This window comes from Dreissena polymorpha, chromosome 16 (assembly GCF_020536995.1).
Source record: "Dreissena polymorpha isolate Duluth1 chromosome 16, UMN_Dpol_1.0, whole genome shotgun sequence".
In the NCBI taxonomy this organism is placed as follows: Eukaryota; Metazoa; Mollusca; class Bivalvia; order Myida; family Dreissenidae; genus Dreissena; species Dreissena polymorpha.
The window spans coordinates 13,637,262-13,654,796 of record NC_068370.1 but is presented as its reverse complement, the minus strand read 5'-3'; the positions used below and the strand labels follow the sequence as shown (position 1 = coordinate 13,654,796).

Genomic DNA, 17,535 nt, shown 5'->3' with positions numbered 1-17,535 from the left:
ACATTGTACACTGCACAGAGTAATGGGGATTTCCCAACATTGTACACTGCACAGAGTTATGGGGATTTCCCAACATTGTACACTGCACAGAGTAATGGGGATTTCCCAGTATATACACACTGCAGAGAGAAATATGGAATTCCCAACAGTGTACACTGCACAGAGTGATGGGGATTTACAAATAGTGTACACTGCACAGAGTAATATGGATTTCCCAACAGTGTTCACTGCTAAAGAGTCACTGCTAAAGAGTAATGGGGATTTACCAACAGTGTACATTGCACAGAGTAATGGGGATTTCCCAACAGTGTACACTGCACAGAGTAATATTGACTTCCAAACAGTGTACACTGCACAGAGTTTTGGGGATTTCCCAGCATTATACACTGCACAGAGTAATATGGATTTCCCAACAGTGTACACTGCACAGAGTAATGGGGATTTACCAACAGTGTACATTGCACAGATTAACAGGGATTTCCCAACAGTGTACACTGCACAAAGTAATATGGATTTCCAAACATTGTACACTGCACAGAGTTATGGGGATTTCCCAGCATTATACACTACACAGAATAATATGGATTTCCAAACAGTATTCACTGCACAGAGTAATGGGGATTTCCCAGCATTGTACACTGCACAGAGCAATATGGATTTCCCAACAGTGTCCACTGCACAGTGAAACAGGGATTTCCCAACAGTGTATACTGCACAGAGTTATAGGGATTTCCCAACAGTGTACACTGCACAGAGTTATGGGGATTTCCCAACAGTGTACACTGCACAGAGTAATGGGGATTTCCCAACAGTGTACACTGCACAGAGTAATGGGGATTTCCCAACAGTGTACACTGCGCAGAGTAATGGGGATTTCGGAAAACAGTGTACACTGCACAGAGTTATGGGGATTTCCCCCAACAGTGTACACTGCACAGAGTAATGGGGATTTACAAATAGTGTACACTGCACAGAGTAATTGGGATTTTCCAACAGTGTAAACTGCACAGAGTAATGGGGATTTCCCAACAGTGTACACTGCACAGAGTTATGGGGATTTCCCAACAGTGTACACTGCATATAGTTATGGGGATTTCCCAACAGTGTACACTGCACAGAGTAATGGGGATTTACAATTAGTGTACACTGCACAGAGTAATCGGGTTTTACAAACAGTGTACACTGCACAGAGTAATGGGGATTTCTCAAGTGTACACTGCACAGAGTAATGGGGATTTCGAAACACTGAAATCTGCACAGAGTTATGGGCATTTCCCACCAGTGTAAACTCCACAGAGTAATGGGGCTTTACCAACAGTGTACAAGTCTTGAGAGGTAAAAGAAAGAGTTTTCTGCTCTACAAAAGATCATTGTATGCAACTGAAATAACTATATTTTTGTTTATTTCCTGGTAATTCTTCTTCTGAACTTATATTGCTTATATTCTATTTTGAAAGGAAAGTAAAAACACTGTATATACTAGCTTTAATTTTTTAAGTATTTTATAAATTATTAAAACAAGGATTTTAGTATATTCCATGTCAGATACAACACAAACTTCACAAACCTGTGAAACAAACTTTTACATTATTACACCTTGTCAAACAAAAGCACAATAGTGTAAAACAGCAACATTTTTTTTGCTACCTGTTTGACCATGTAATCTTTTTTGTTTACTCTTTCATGAATAAATTCAATTAAAAAAAACAAAAAAACACTCTTTCAAACTATGCCACACAAATGTCTCAAACCCAAACCCCCAAAATTGTCAACAAAACACTTTTGTCTCCAGACACACTTTTAGAGTTTCAAATACAACAGACTGCCTAAGAAACCCAAATTATGTTGTCTCCCAAACCATTAAGTCTTAGTACAAAATTGATAGCGTTCCCTGTGTCAAATGCTGAAATGATTTGAGGTGGCTGAAAAGTAGTCATTTCTAGTGATGCTGATAATGTGTGCTAAGTATTGGTATAAAGCATAACAACGTCTGTAATTAAAAGAAAACGTCATCCCAATGAAAAACGGTCTGACAGCTGCCTGACCATAGGCGTCCGAAGTCAAGTAAGTGTTTGAAAAATGTAAATAGAAAATGTGACAATAATTTTAAGTGATGGGTGAATACATAAAAATGTACATCATTGTTCTTAGAAGCCAAAGATGTTCCATACATATGTCTGGGATTTTATTTCATAAAACCCCCAAGTGGTGCAAAAAGGTACCATGTGCCTTCTACTTTCAATGTCACATGGTGCATTTTTGTACCACTGGGGCAAAAAGTCATGTAATATTTTGTTATATCAATATTAATTTTATTAATTAAAATCTTGCATTATTTATTATTTTATCAATTCTAATACCTTTTAAGAAATTTCTCAATTTCTCAATATTTGGAGCTTATTTAACAAGGATATCAGTAAAACTGATGGATGGTATCCAATATGCTTTGTCTAACAATTAGAATGCCATGAAAATTTGCTGGTTTAATACAAAACTCTTCCATATCTTAATTCAGGTCAGCTGTTGCTGAGATATAGCATTGGTAAGAAAAGGGGACATTAGGATGAAGGGAAGTGCATGTACTGGAACAAGCTCCATAAAATTGTTAAGTTATCAACAAATATTTATATCATACACTTTTTAAGAGTGTTAATGTTAATTTAATGAATTGGTCTCAAATACAATATAAAAGCCTTAAAGCGTGCTATTTACTATGGGGAAAGTAGTTCACATTCTGATATTAAAATTAATTTGTTATTTGGTTCTTCTTTGATTGGACCTTTTCATGTTTGAGTTCTTTTATGATGAATATATTTCAAAGTATTAAGAATAACCCTAGTGTCTGATACGATCACATCTGTATACAGCCTAATCCTACACACTGCAGAGTAAAACTGGTACTTACTTTGCATGGGATGTTTCTATTACCTTGGCAGACATATTAATGGACCTGCAAACACATAATCAGTAAATTAAACATATAACAGTATTCTACATTGATTGCAAATAAGAGCTTTTACAATATTGAAGAAGACGTTATTTTGCTTATAATTAATATTAACAAGAGCACCGCATAACAGGTGCCAACGCTCGGCTGCGGGTGCAGTTTTGAATAAATGAAAGCTTGTCAGATTTTTTATTTTTTTAGAGGTCTCAGTGACCTTGACCTTTGACCTTGTGACCCAAAAATGGGTATGGCGTGTAGAACTCATCAAGGTGCATCTACATATGAAGTTTCAAAGTTGTAGGTGGAAGCACTTTGATTTTAGAGCAAAATGTCAAGGTTTTAGCTCGATGCGGAGGGTGGATGAATCGACGAGCTGGCTATGACAATGCCTCGGGTTTTCTCCAAAAACAGCCGAGCTAATAATCAAAGTCATAGACTATGTCAAAAAGGAACACATAACTTATGTTTTACTGTAGGATGACAAAAAATGAAAATGCACAGCTTCGTATCATACAAACCAATGCCTGCAAGCTTGAATGTTATATATGGCGTAACATGTAGGAAAATGCACGATACAATGTAGACCTTGTCATTTACCTGGCAGTAACGTTGCCTCAAAATACGCCATTTGTTTTCATATTCCATATTGCAACAAGCACGTGTCATACTTTATTGCAATATACATTTTCATACTGTACTTATCAGCTTTTCAGGCAGAGCAACCTGTTGCCATACATATACTATTATACAAATCCATAATAAAGTACACAAACAAATACACATGCAGATAGTTATAATAATAACTGCTATCTTTAAAGGGGCCTTTTCACAGATTTTGGCATGTTTTGAAGTTTGTCATTAAATGCTTTATATTGATAAATGTAAACATTAAATTTTAAAAGCTCCAGTAAAAAATCAAAAATTAAATTAAAAAAAGGAAAAAAAAAGTAGCCCGCAGCAGGGCTCGAACCAGTGATCCCCGGAATCCTGAAGTAAAAATGCATTAGCCCACTGAGCTATCCTGCCAAGCATATATAGGATGCGTATTTTATACCTTATATAAGCAATCTTCGTAGTTTCACAAATTTAAACGACAACAACAGAACTCTCCAAATTATTCAATCATTTCGCGTTTAGTAATTTTTAGGTTTTTAAATCGTCAAAAGATGCATATGATGGCTTTATTATATCATGGCAATGTTCAGTAATACTGTTTCCTCACAAATATCATAACTAAACCGAAAATTTGCGAATCTGAAACAACTTTTTTCAATTTTGTCAATTTACCAAACCGTGAAAAGATCCCTTTAAGTAGATCATACATTATTTAGGAATACTTATATACAATTTAATTACAGTCCACTCTCGTTATCTCGAAGTCGGCGGGAACAAGAAAAAATATCGAGATAACGAGAGTTCGAGATATCAGATTAGGTGTTTTCAAAGAAAAAATGAGACGAACATAAACCTTGTTTTTAACATCTAAATACCTGCTAAGTGGTCTAACTAAAGCCGTCACCGTGTGGCATAATACTCTCTACCTGATATATACGCGTTTTTACGAGGCAAGATTAATTTTGCTATTTAAATGCTTAAAATGACGTTTTAAGTATTACAGAATTTCATGAACACATGCGGTTAAAAATTTTCAAAACTGTCAAGTAAACATCCGGTAATGTTGCTATTTAAAGTTATGATGTAATTGACGTCCAATCAAGACGAAGGTTTTCCATCTGAACATGCGTTTATCACGTTCTGGAATACTGCACTGTACATGTACATTTTGTAGTTTGAAATGCAAAGTTCAATCGAGTATAAGTACAGGATCAAATAAAAATGAAAAGCAATTTTGAGTCTTGTCTTTATTATCTTTATTACTCAACAATCCCAGATCTAGATACAGACTGTGTATTAATTGCAGTTAATTGATGTTAAAGTGACAGTTAAAGTGACAGGCCTTACTCAAGTGTTAAGGGCTAACGACATTACACACGTGTGATCATTGATGCAATTAACTGATCAATTTCCTACCGCACAGTATCGGGAGCAGCCGGGCGAAGCTGGACGGTGAAGTATTAAAGAAAAAAATTCTCACCTTTTGCCGACACTGGAACAGTTATTCGCACTTCGAGATAAACCGCAGTAAATACATGTAAACTCAGGACAAAATTTTATATCCAGATATCGAATTATTCGACATAACGAAAAATGAAATATGCGATGTTTATTTATATAGATAAAGAAGGAAAAATGTTGGGACATTGAACTTACTTTGACACATCGAGAATATCGAGATATCCGATGTCGAGATAACGAGAGTGGACTGTTTAACATTTTTCATCCTATTGCAACACATATTTTCCATATTCAAATACGTTTCAATATGTATTTTACTCTCCAATATATTGATACACATGTAGGTATTTTTAATTTACTAATATATTGCAAAATACATTTTCCGTTTCCCAACATATTACAATACATGTTTTCCATTTTCCAATAAAATGAAATAAATGTTTTTGAATGTTCAATTAAATGCAATATGTGTTTCCCAAGTTCTATTATTTTGCAATAGGTAGGTGTTTCCAATATATTGCAATATTTGTTTCCAATATATAGCAAAATATGTGTTTACAATATCTTGATATATCTGTTTCCAATATTGCAATATTTGTTTCCATTATATTTCGATGTATCAAAAAAAAATAAAAAAATTCCCAACATATTGTTACATGTGTTTTTTTATTCCAATATATTGCAACATAGTTCCCAAACACAATATATAGCATTTGCATTTTTTGAAGCCTTACCTGATAGTGTTATTGAGTTCATGAAGGTCATCAGATGAGATCAGATCTGTCTTGTTGACGATGAGGACGTCTGCCATGGCTATCTGCCTGTAGCCAAATGTATAAATATGGATAACTTTAGCCAATCCAATGGATAACCTTTTGATATCCAGATTTATACAATTGGCTTCAGGAGAACATTAAAACTAATTTAATATTTAAATAGCATTGATATGCCAAATTATTAATATTTGTTAACATAAGAATGCTATGCCAACTAAGCAGCAGAGCTTTAACAACAATAACTGCTGTTTTTATTACTTAAGCTGTAAACTCATTCCAGATACTTTTCATCAAATATAGCGTAAAAAGTCTACACAATTTAGGTTACATGTGATTGATCTTTTATTTTATATCTTTCTTTTCTTTGAAATAAATATTTTAAAGTGGAAATTCAACTTATGTTTTTTCATGATAAAATAAATAAATGTGCCAAATTTCTAAATTAAAACAAATAGCATAAGAGCTTGTCACAATAGTGCTGAATCCCCACCGAAATGTGTTTGCTTGTATGATAACATTTGTTATAGAGAGTAGAATAATATTTGTAAAACATGGCACCTGTTTCATCTACATGTATTTATATTTCAAGGATCAATTAGTTATATAGTGTTGGAGTTAGAGAGTAAAATATATGGAAATTAAAGAAAGGGAGGTAATTAAAATATAAGACTACAAACAGTTACTGTTCTTGATCACTGTATTTTTCCTTATACTCATCTATTCATTTTAGAGTGAATACTTCAGTGTTCAAATTAAAATATTATTGTAAAATTAAATAAAGGAAGATATTAAAAATTGAAAAGCTAAAATATTTACTATAAGATTAAATTAAATATAATTTAAAATTATAAATGAATAAAATATAAATAAAAAAAAATAAAAAAAAATAAAGGGAGATAATTAAACAAGAGATGTGTTTGCCAGAAACACAATGCCCCCTAATGCGCCGCCTTTTATTTACCTTTGACCTTGAAGGATGACCTTGACCTTTCACCACTCAAAATGTGCAGCTCCTTGAGATACAAATGCATGCCAAATATCAAGTTGCGATGTTAAATATTTTAAAAGTTATTGCAAAACTTTACTGTAGGGTTAAAGTTTAGGGACAGAATGACAGACAGACAGGCAAAAAACAATATGCCCCCAATCAATTCATTCGGGGGCTTAAAAAGTTATGAAAGTTTATGTTTTCATTTTTTGACCTTTGACCTTGAAAGTTGACCTTGACCTTCACCACTCAAAATGTGCAGCTCCACTAGAAGTAAGTAAGAGATTGAATGGAGAAATGATTTTTATTTTTTATTTTTGACCTTGAAGGATGACCTTGACCTTTCACCACTCAAAATGTGCAGCTCCATGAGATACACAAGCATGCCAAATATGAAGTTGCTGTGTTCAATATTACAAGAGGGCCAAGATGGCCCTAGTTCGCTCACCTGAGAGGAGTCGGTTCATTTAATCTGTACCAAACTTGACCTAGATATTGTCCAGACAAACATCCCGGTCAAGTTTCATCATTATTGAACCAAAACTCAATATGGAGTGATTTTGTTTTTGTAAGATTTGACCTGTTGACCTTTATTTTGAGTTGACCCCCCTTACCAAACATCAAACTTTGCTTACAAAAATAAATATTATGGCCAAGATTCATAAAATTTGAAACAAAATTGTGACCTCTAGAGTGTTTACAAGGATTTTGTATATTATAATGAAAATTTGGACGATCTAAAGGCAATAATTATTGCATTAATTATGTGATATATATTAAACCAATCTTTTCACCAATTTTCATGATGATTGGGCAAAAAATGTGACTTCTAGAGTGTTCACAAGCTTTTTTTACTATATAAATATGAGAAAACTGCCCCCCCCCCCCCCGGCAGCCATGTTATTCAACTGACCGGAACCATTTTCAAACTCAACTCTCATATCAAGGAAACAAATTTTCTGACCAAATTTCATGAAAATTGGGCCAAAAATGTGACTTCTAGAGTGTTCACATGTTTTCACTATATACATATAGAGAAAAATGCCCCCCTCACTGGCGGCCATGTTTATCACTGATCTGGACCATTTTTGAACTCGTACGAGATATCAATAAAACCAATGTTTTGACCAACTTTCATCTTGATTGGGCAAAAATTGTGACTTCTAGAGTGTTTACAAGGTTTCTCTATATCCAAATAAGGAAAACTGCCCCGCCCACTGGCGGCCATGTTTTTCAACGGACCGGAACCACTTTTGAACCCAACCAACACAATTATCATTTAGACAAACATTTTGACAAAGTCACATGAAGATTGGGCATGAAATGTGACTTCTACAGTGTTTACAAGTTTTTTTCTTTTTTTTGACCTAGTGACCTAGTTTTTGAGATGGCACTACCCAGTTTCGAACTTGACCGAGATTCATTGGGACAAAGCTTCTGAGCAAGTTTCATGAAGATCGGACAATAAATGAGGCCTCTAGAGTGTTTACTAACAAATGTGGACGGATGGACGACGGACGGACGACGGACTAAGACCGGTCACAAAAACTCACCTGAGCAATTAGGTGAGCTTAAAAAAAGTTGACCTTGAAAGTTGACCTTGACCTTCACCACTCAAAATGTGCAGCTCCACCAGAAGTAAGTAAGAGATTGAATGGAAAAATGTTTCTGTTTTTTATTTTGACCTTTGACCTTGAAGGTTGACCTTGACCTGTCACCACTCAAAATGTGCAGCTCCACAAGAAGTAAGTAAGATATTGAATGGGGAAATAAATATTATTTTATTTTTATTTTTGACCTTTGACCTTGAAGGATGACCTTGACCTTTCACCACTCAAAATGTGCAGCTCCACAAGATACATATGCATGCCAAATATAAAGTTGCTGTGTTCAATATTAAAAAAGTTATGATAAAACTTTGACGAAGGTTAAAGTTTTAGGAAAGAAAAATGCAATGATATTTGACCTTTGACCTTGAAAGATGACCTTGACTTTTTACCACTCAAATGAGCAGCTCCATGAGATACACATGCATGGTAAATATCAAGTTGGTATGTTCAATATTGCAAAAGTTATCAAACTTTAACCAAGGTTAAAGTTTTGGACAGAGTGACAGACGGACGGACGGATGGACCAACAGACTGACGGACGGACGGACCAACAGACAGACAGACGGACAGACGAACAGACGGACGGACGGACGGACAGACGGACAGACAGACAGACAGACAGAAAGACAGACAGGACAAAAAACAATATACCCCCGATCTATCGATCCAGGGGCTTAAAAACTACAGCAGAAAGAGTTATGGTTCATGTTCACTGCACTTCTCCTAGTTGCCATCTGTTTAAATTTCTAGTTTCAAGTAAATCCCTTTAGTAGATTTTTATTAATGCTCTGGACAAAAAATTACTTTGAAATTAAATAAAGGAAGATAATTAAAAACTAAAGTAGATAGAATTATGGTTCTTAGTCACTGCACTTTTCCTACTTGTCGTCTGTTTATATTTCAAGTTTCAAGTAAATCTTTTCAGTAGATTTAGAGTTATGCTACGGACAAAAATTTACTTTGAAATTAAATAAAGGGAAATAATTAAACAAGAGATGTGTTCGTCAGAAACACAATGCCCCCTATTGCGCCGTTTTGAATTTAAAAAATAATAAATGACCTTTGACCTTGAAGGATGACCTTGACCTTGAACTTCCACCACTCAAAATGTGAAGCTTCAGGAGAACGTCGCTTTGAAATTATTTTTTTGTTGACCTTTGACCTTGAAGGATGACCTTGACCTTGAAAGATGACCTTGACCTTGAACTTCCACCACTCAAAATGAGCAGCTTCATGATAACGCCGCTTTGAACTTTTTTTTGACCTTGAAGGATGACCTTGACCTTCAACTTCCACCACTCAAAATGTGCAGCTTCATGATAACGCTGCTTTGATGATTTTTTTTTACCTTTAACCTTAGAGGATGACCTTGACGGATGACCCTGACCTTGAACTTCCACCACTCAAAATGTGCAGTTTCATGATAACGCCGCTATGATTTTAATTTTAACCTTTGATCTTGAAAGATGACCTTGACCTTGAAGGATGACCTTGACCTTGATCTTCCACCACTCAATATGTGCAGCTTCATGAAAACACCGCTTTGATTTATTTTTTTGACCTTTGACCTTGAAGGATGACCTTGACCTTGAACTTCCACCACTCAAAATGTGCAGCTTCATGAGATACACATGCATGCCAAATATCAAGTTGCTATCTTCAATATTGAAAAAGTTATGGCCAATGTTAAAGTTTTCGGATGGACAGATGCCATATATTTGACATTTGACCTTGAAGGATGACCTTGACCTTCACCTTTCACTGCTCAAAATGTTCAGCTCCATGAGATACACATGCATGCCAAATGTCAAGTTGCTATCTTCAATAGTGAAAAAGTTATGGCCAATGTTAAAGTTTTTTTTGGACGGACGGATGGACGGACCGACTGACATACACACATACTGACATAATGACATACTGACTGACGGACAGTTCAACTGGCTGCTATATGCCACCCTACCGGGGGCATAAAAACTAAGGTAGATAGAGTTATGGTTCTTAGTAACTGCACTTCTCCTACTTGCCATCTGTTTACATTTGAAGTTTCAAATAAATCCCTTCAGTAGATTAATTTTAGAGTGATGCTCCGGACAAAAAATTACTTTGAAATTAAATAAAGGGAGATAATTCAAAAACTAAGGTAGATAGAGTTATTGTTCTTAGTCACTGCACTTCTCCTACTTGCAATCTGTTTTATTTTAAGTTTCAAGTAAATTCCTTCAGTAGATTTAGAGTTATGCTCTGGACAAGAATTTAGTTTGAAATTATATAAAGGGAGATAATTAAAAAACTAAGGTAGATAGAGTTATAGTTCTTGGTCACTGCACTTCTCCTAGTTGCCATCTGTTTGTAATTTTAAAGTTAATCCATTGAATAGATTTTGAGTTATGCTCTGGACAAAGTTTCGGACAGAAGGATGGACACACAGACGGACGCACAGACAGACGGAGACTATTACTATATCCCCTCCGAATTATTTGTCGGCGGGGATTAAATGGTTTTATAAGATAGCTCCCACACCTTGTACATTCATTGATGCTCCCATCTTCTTTCTTTTCAGCTAAATACTGAAATGGTAAAATCACTAAAAATTAACAACTACCCTGTAATTTACCTTAATAGTTTTTAATACTGCTATCAAACAATTACCTTACCATAGCTCTAACAGGATTCTGCTGTTTCTATTTTAGAGCAAGACCAAATTTATTGCCTTCAAATATCCCCCTCCCCCCCCCCAAAAAAAAATAAAATAAAATAAAAAAAACAACAAACAAACCCCAAAACACTAACACATTTGTGGTCCTATTACTATATTTTAATTCCTCAACTTAAATATATTATCTTCAATTCCCACACTTTAATTGTAACGCTTTATTTACCACACACAAATCATGCACTTAGTTTACAGCACTTCGATTCCAGCACTTCAATTCCAACACTTCAATTCCTACACTTTCATTCCAACACTTTATTACCACGATATGATTCCTGAACTTTATTTAAAACATTTCAATTTCCACACTTTAATTCCTACCCATCCAGAATCAAATTAGTTCTTAACAATAAATGTCTTCACAAAAGAAATTGACCTGGATACTAATACTAAGATGGTATGTTCTTAAATACATACAAGAAAACAAAAATTATTTTTAAAGCGACTTCTCTGATTCCGTAACATACAATATACAATAAATGTCTAAGTTTTGACTATAGTATATTCACATTATGCATATAAAGAAATGTAACATTACTTTGATTTCCATTATGATACTTCTTGATATTACAAACATTATTTCTAAATTAAGTTCAAATAACATCAACTGAAATAATAACTAATTTTTATCTAAAAGCAACCATCATTAATATTTAAAAAAAAATCATTAATATTTAAAGCTATTTATGATATGTTGTTCACTAATTGATTTGTATGTATAAGAACAACTTTAGAACTATTAGAATTTCAAATAATTTATTCACAGTACCTTGGTCCCTTGCGACATATAATACCAGTTTTAACACAATAATACAATGCAATAATAATCATAAGCTCCATAAATGTTTAACTATTTGACCGATTAATTGAAAACAAGGCAGTCCAAGAGACATAGCTGAGCTTCATTTATCTTGAAGTGGTGATGATTTTGAGCAAATGCACAATTTCGCCAAGTTTGATAAAAATTCTTCATCGGGTAATGGAGAAATTTATCAGAAAAAAAAAGGCATACACTTTTTAGCTTGAAGTATGACATTGACCTTGAGACGCCAGAACTGATTCGACCTTCTGCACATCTTCTCATATCATAATATTGTAGCCAAATTTCAAGACTCAAACTTTTGACCTTGAAGTACAACTATGACCTTGAGAAGATGTATCTGACTCATGCCTTTTGCACATCATCTCATGACCTTAACATTTTAGCCAAGCTTTATGAAAATCCTTAAAAGGATTTAAAATAAACAGTGACACATAAATTTATGACCTTGACCTTGAAACAGCTTACTAATTCCTTCTACACATTAGCTAAATGCCCGTTACTTTTGGGGCGATTTTGTTTTAAATTGTTCAAAAGGTATAGGAGATATGGTGCTGACAGGAAAATGAAGGCTCAAACCTTTGACTGTGAAGAACGACCTTCAACTTGAGCCAGTGTGACTGACTTATGCTTTTTGCACAGTGTCTCAATGTCATTTACATTTGGGGCATTTTTCATGAAAATCAGTCAAATGCTTTAGGAGATGCGGAGCCAACACAAAAGTATTATGGCCTGACTGACTGACAACAATTAGCATTTCTACCCCCTTACCATTTTGCAGTGGAGAAAAAAAATCTGACATCTGTGCTTTTATATGTTCTACTTCCAAAACAAACAACAAAATACTAAAATACTACTGATAGGCATCATGAGCTAATTGTAAATAGAATGTTTTGGCCTTTCTGTCAGTATCTTTCTTGTTATTTGTCTTGCGTAGATAGGTCTTATACATGTGTGGCAAGTAAAATAGTTTATTATAACACATCTGACATTCTAATACAACATATCATGAGAGATATTGTTCACAATTAAAATTGGTTTTTACATGAAATCATAGATATTCATATTTCTTTATTTAAACTGCTAAATTTAAACAAATTTTGCTACTTTTTTATTGGTATATGTTAAACAATTGAAGTCAGTTTACATTCCCTCATATAACTGTTTACAATTCGGGTTCAATGCTCATTCTGCATAAATTATTTAAAAAAAATTAAGGTCAAATCTTTACTGTCAAAAAAATATAAAAAATAAATAAAGATAAAAATCCATACAGTTCATACAATGAGACATACAAAAAAAGTATCTTAAATCTTATTTCATATAAAACAAGCTATTTCGTTGAATTGATATCTTCCGCCAAAAAAATTTTGTTTATGGATTGGTGCAAATCACTTGACAGCGCTTTTTTTTCTTGATTTGGAGAAAGGGCCCTGCCTTCCATTTTGGCAAAATATTATCAACAAAACTGAGAAAGAGGACAAAGTTTCCCAAAGCAAGCTTAAAATTCAAGGACAACAGTTACTGCATCATTTAAAAGAAATTATCTTTTGGGAAGAAACCTTTCTTTTGGAGGAAGGGGCCTTTATAAAGCCCTCGCTAAAGAAGGAAAAAAGCTCTGCTGGATATACTGTATAATCATAAACAATAATTAAGTGTAGGTTAATTGCTTTTATGCATTGAAATTCTCCTCATTGATATCTATGAACCTAATTTCAGACATATAGCATTGCAAAGTTACATCATACAAAAACACACAAAAGGCAATAACTCTTAGTTAAGAAAGTGTAAGGTTATGTTTCTTGTGCATGACACTTCTTCCAATTGATTTATTCACACCCATGAAGTTTCATGTTGAAATGTTGTATCATATCTGAGCTATAGCCCTGAAAATTTTCATGGCATAAAAACAACAAAGGGCAATAACTCTCATTTAAAAAGATGAATGGTTATAGTTCTTAATCATGGCACTTCTCCTCATTATATCAATGCACCAATGAAGTTTCATGCTGACATCTTGCATGGTATCTGAGATATAGCCCTGACAAGTTATGTCAATTAAACTACAAGGGAAATAACTCTTATTAAGAAAGTATATGGTTATGGTTCTTGTGCATGGCACTTCTCCTTATTGATATCAATATACCATGAAGTTTCATGTTGATATCTATATAGGTCTGAGATAAAGCCCTAAAAAGTTTTGTAAGACAGTAGGACTTACAGACTGACAGAAGGATGAACAACGAAAATTCTATATCCCTCCGCCTTTGGTCAGGGATAAAAGTGACAATTTAAATTTGAACTCGTGGAGACCCAGTCTATTAAGTCTATAAAGCATTTTACAATGAAACATGTAGCAATAAAACCTACCTTCCAGCTGTATTTTGCATCAATCATGGTTATTATACCTGAAAAAGGGACAAACAACTCTTCAGAAATCATCACATATTTTGAAAAAGCTTGAATAATCAAAAGTCCATATTTTAATTAACATATCCATTTGGTATGAAAACAAGGTAATTACAATCATCTAATACATTTCAATGATATTGAAACAGCAAAAATAATAAACATGTTTGTCTATCACATTAACAAATTAGTGCTTTAATAATCATGAATCACTCAAATTCGTTAAAGCATGTCTTCCGTAATATGTTATTATATGGACTAAATACTATGTTATCATTGGAGATAGATGGATACTGCCACAAAAGTATTATGCGTAGCCTTACTGACAGGGAGACCAATAAAAAAAATATTCCTAGTATTAACGTTCCTTTTAAGTTTCAACGTGACCAAATTATTTTGCCATATTGAATTCAGCCTGCAATTATTTGTTTTATAAACAATGTTTTGCCTTAGGCAATTTTTAACAAAGTAATAGTGTTACTTGCCATCTAGATAGAGGTCACTACACAGATCTTCATCCAGCCAGAATATGGAGGCAATCGGACCTGAAACAATGCAAGGGCAACAATCAATGGGAAGTAACTCATGATGTACAATATTTCTTTTTACTGCATGTAGTTAATGCCCTTTAAAAGTTTGTATGTTTGACTATCTTTCTTAATTTCTATGCTCATTTAACAATATTAAGCCAGTAAAAACAATGCACTTTTATACTTGACAAATACCTGGTAAATGTGCAATCTTTTCTATGACATATCATGACATAATTTCTGAGTAAATATAAAAATATATTGTTTAACATTAAATTATGTAAACCACAACAGGCTCCTTAAATCTATAACTGTAAATCAAAATTTAACATATAGATATGTATATATGTATGTTACAATTATATGCATTTAAGCAGCTATGATGTGCCATCCTTGGTAAGTACTTGCACACATTTGGAAGTAAAGCCCTGAGGGCTTTAGCAGATGCAGATTATTTGCTACACTAATCCCAACATATTTATGAAAAAGCACCTTACATAAATGTTCATTACCTGGGTCTGCCAAGCCAGTTGTTTCCAGGAGAATGTAGTCCAACTTGCCTTTTTTAGTCATCAAATTTTCTATGGCCTGCACTCCATTGTCCCTGTTCAACAATCAGCTTCAAATATACATTACAGAACAAACATTTTATTCACTTAAGCATATTACAGCTCATAGTGATAACACATTCATATTATTAGACATTCATACATGCATGAAATATTAGTAATTAAGATATTAATACAGTAAGCGTGAGAGTATTGTGTGTTAATATAACCATTAACTGAGTATATTAACAACCTGTTTACTAAAATCAGTGGTAACGGCAAAAACAAGTAAATTTATTTCATTATAAACTCTATGTTTTCAGAAATCATCTGTACCAGGCAAAAACAAAGTAAATTCATTTCATAATAAACCATACATAAATGACAATAATAAACGGTGAGTAACAAAAAATGCAATTATCTTTTTCTTAAAGCATGTATACAGTAAATAGCTATATATTTTAAGTCCATTTATTCTTACTTTGTCAAAAATTTGCAAATACCAGTACTCGGTCTTTTTTAGAAGTGTGTTGGTATGTAATTGGATCTTTCTCCTAAATAAAACGTTGAAATGTACAAACTTATTGCCTGCATGTATTTTTGTCGGTGAGCAATAATTAGCACCAGGGTAAAGTGTGGCAGGTCATATTGACCAGACATAGCACTATCAACCAGACAGCATTAGATTAAGGGCCTTTATTGGCACCAGATCTGATCTGATAGCCGAATCACATGCATAAGGCAATGACAAACCTTAAAACAGACATTTAATAAACCCAATCTTCAACTTATGAACAAGATTTATTTATGAAAAACTTTTCAACTTCACATTGAACAGATTATGCAAAGTAACCAGTATTAACCTTTGCATGCTGGGAATTTTGTTGTCTGCTAAAATGTTGTCTGCTGAATTTCTAAAATAAGCATTTTCTTCGATTTTTTCAAAGAATACAATTAGAATAGCAAACAGTTTGGATCCTGATGAGACGCCACGTTCTGTGGCATCTCATCTGGATCCAACACTGTTTGCAAGGCCTTCAAATTTCGGTTCCAGCCCACTGAAAGAGTTAATTGTGATCAAATGTGTGCTCTGATCCCTGTCAACGATGAGGGCAATCTTTTATGTGAGCTCCATGTCTTTCAATTCGAAATAAGGTCAACAATGTTACAGTGTTCAACTAACAACAATATACCATGGGATCCGTAGTTGAAGATTTTGTCAACCCGATTTTTTCACAAGGATACACTTTAGCTGTACCAGGAGTAGATCTTCCGTACCTATTCAGAAAAAGATATAGCTTTCTGCTTTATAACCACTGCTGTTTCTTACCATTCCATTTAAATTTGTGTCTCAATAATTGTCAATATCCAATTTACGCGAACCTTGGAAATGACCTCGGGACAACCCGATCTGCAGATATCCACAGATCTGCGGAAAAAATCCCTGAACTTAAAGTATTGCATAAAAAACCTCCGGAAAACAGAATGTCGGACCAAACAACAGACAGACAGACAGACGGACTGCTATATGCCAACCTACTGGGGGCATAAAATGGAAATAACTCCTATTTAAGAATGTGTAGAATATGGTTATTGTACATGGCACTTTTCCTCATTTATATCTACACTCATGAAGTTAGTTTCATGACTAAATCTGAAATGAAGGACGGACAATGCCAAAACTATTCATCCGACTTTGTCAATCGATATTGAAAGGTACATATTATTTATTAATCAATCCCAAGTTGACTCACTTCACAGAGCAACAGAGGCAGCCATTGCGTAGTTCCAGCCACTCCTCATAGCGTTCGCCGTCACTGCCTACTGACATCGACTTCTCTATCGAGTCACCTACATGTACAGTGGAAAATCACATCTGGCACATATACATGCCTGGCACTTATATTATTATTTTACTGTGTCGAGGACATTTACATGCCTGGCACTAATATATTATTTGCTCCTAGTGTCAAGGAAATTTACATGCTGGCACTAATATTATTATTTTGCTCCTAGTGTCAAGACATTACATGCCTGGCACAATATTATTACTTTGCTCCTAGTGTCAAGGACTTAAATGCCTGGCACTAATATTATTATTTTGCTACCTAGTGTCAA

At 34.2% G+C, this 17,535-nt stretch overlaps 1 protein-coding gene across 1 annotated transcript in view; it reads right to left on the bottom strand.

The window, feature by feature from the left end:
- The window catches only part of LOC127861673 (zinc-regulated GTPase metalloprotein activator 1B-like), a 35,609-nt gene that overhangs the window by 17,622 nt on the left and 452 nt on the right, over positions 1-17,535 (bottom strand). Inside the window, exons 2-8 of the mRNA XM_052400360.1 lie at positions 17,172-17,268; positions 15,382-15,473; positions 14,825-14,884; positions 14,301-14,338; positions 10,918-10,964; positions 5,758-5,844; positions 2,906-2,950 (exon numbers count right to left, since the gene is read on the bottom strand). Of these exons, the coding sequence (XP_052256320.1) occupies positions 2,906-2,950; positions 5,758-5,844; positions 10,918-10,964; positions 14,301-14,338; positions 14,825-14,884; positions 15,382-15,473; positions 17,172-17,268 (466 nt within the window). The remainder of the gene's footprint in view (positions 1-2,905; positions 2,951-5,757; positions 5,845-10,917; positions 10,965-14,300; positions 14,339-14,824; positions 14,885-15,381; positions 15,474-17,171; positions 17,269-17,535) is intronic.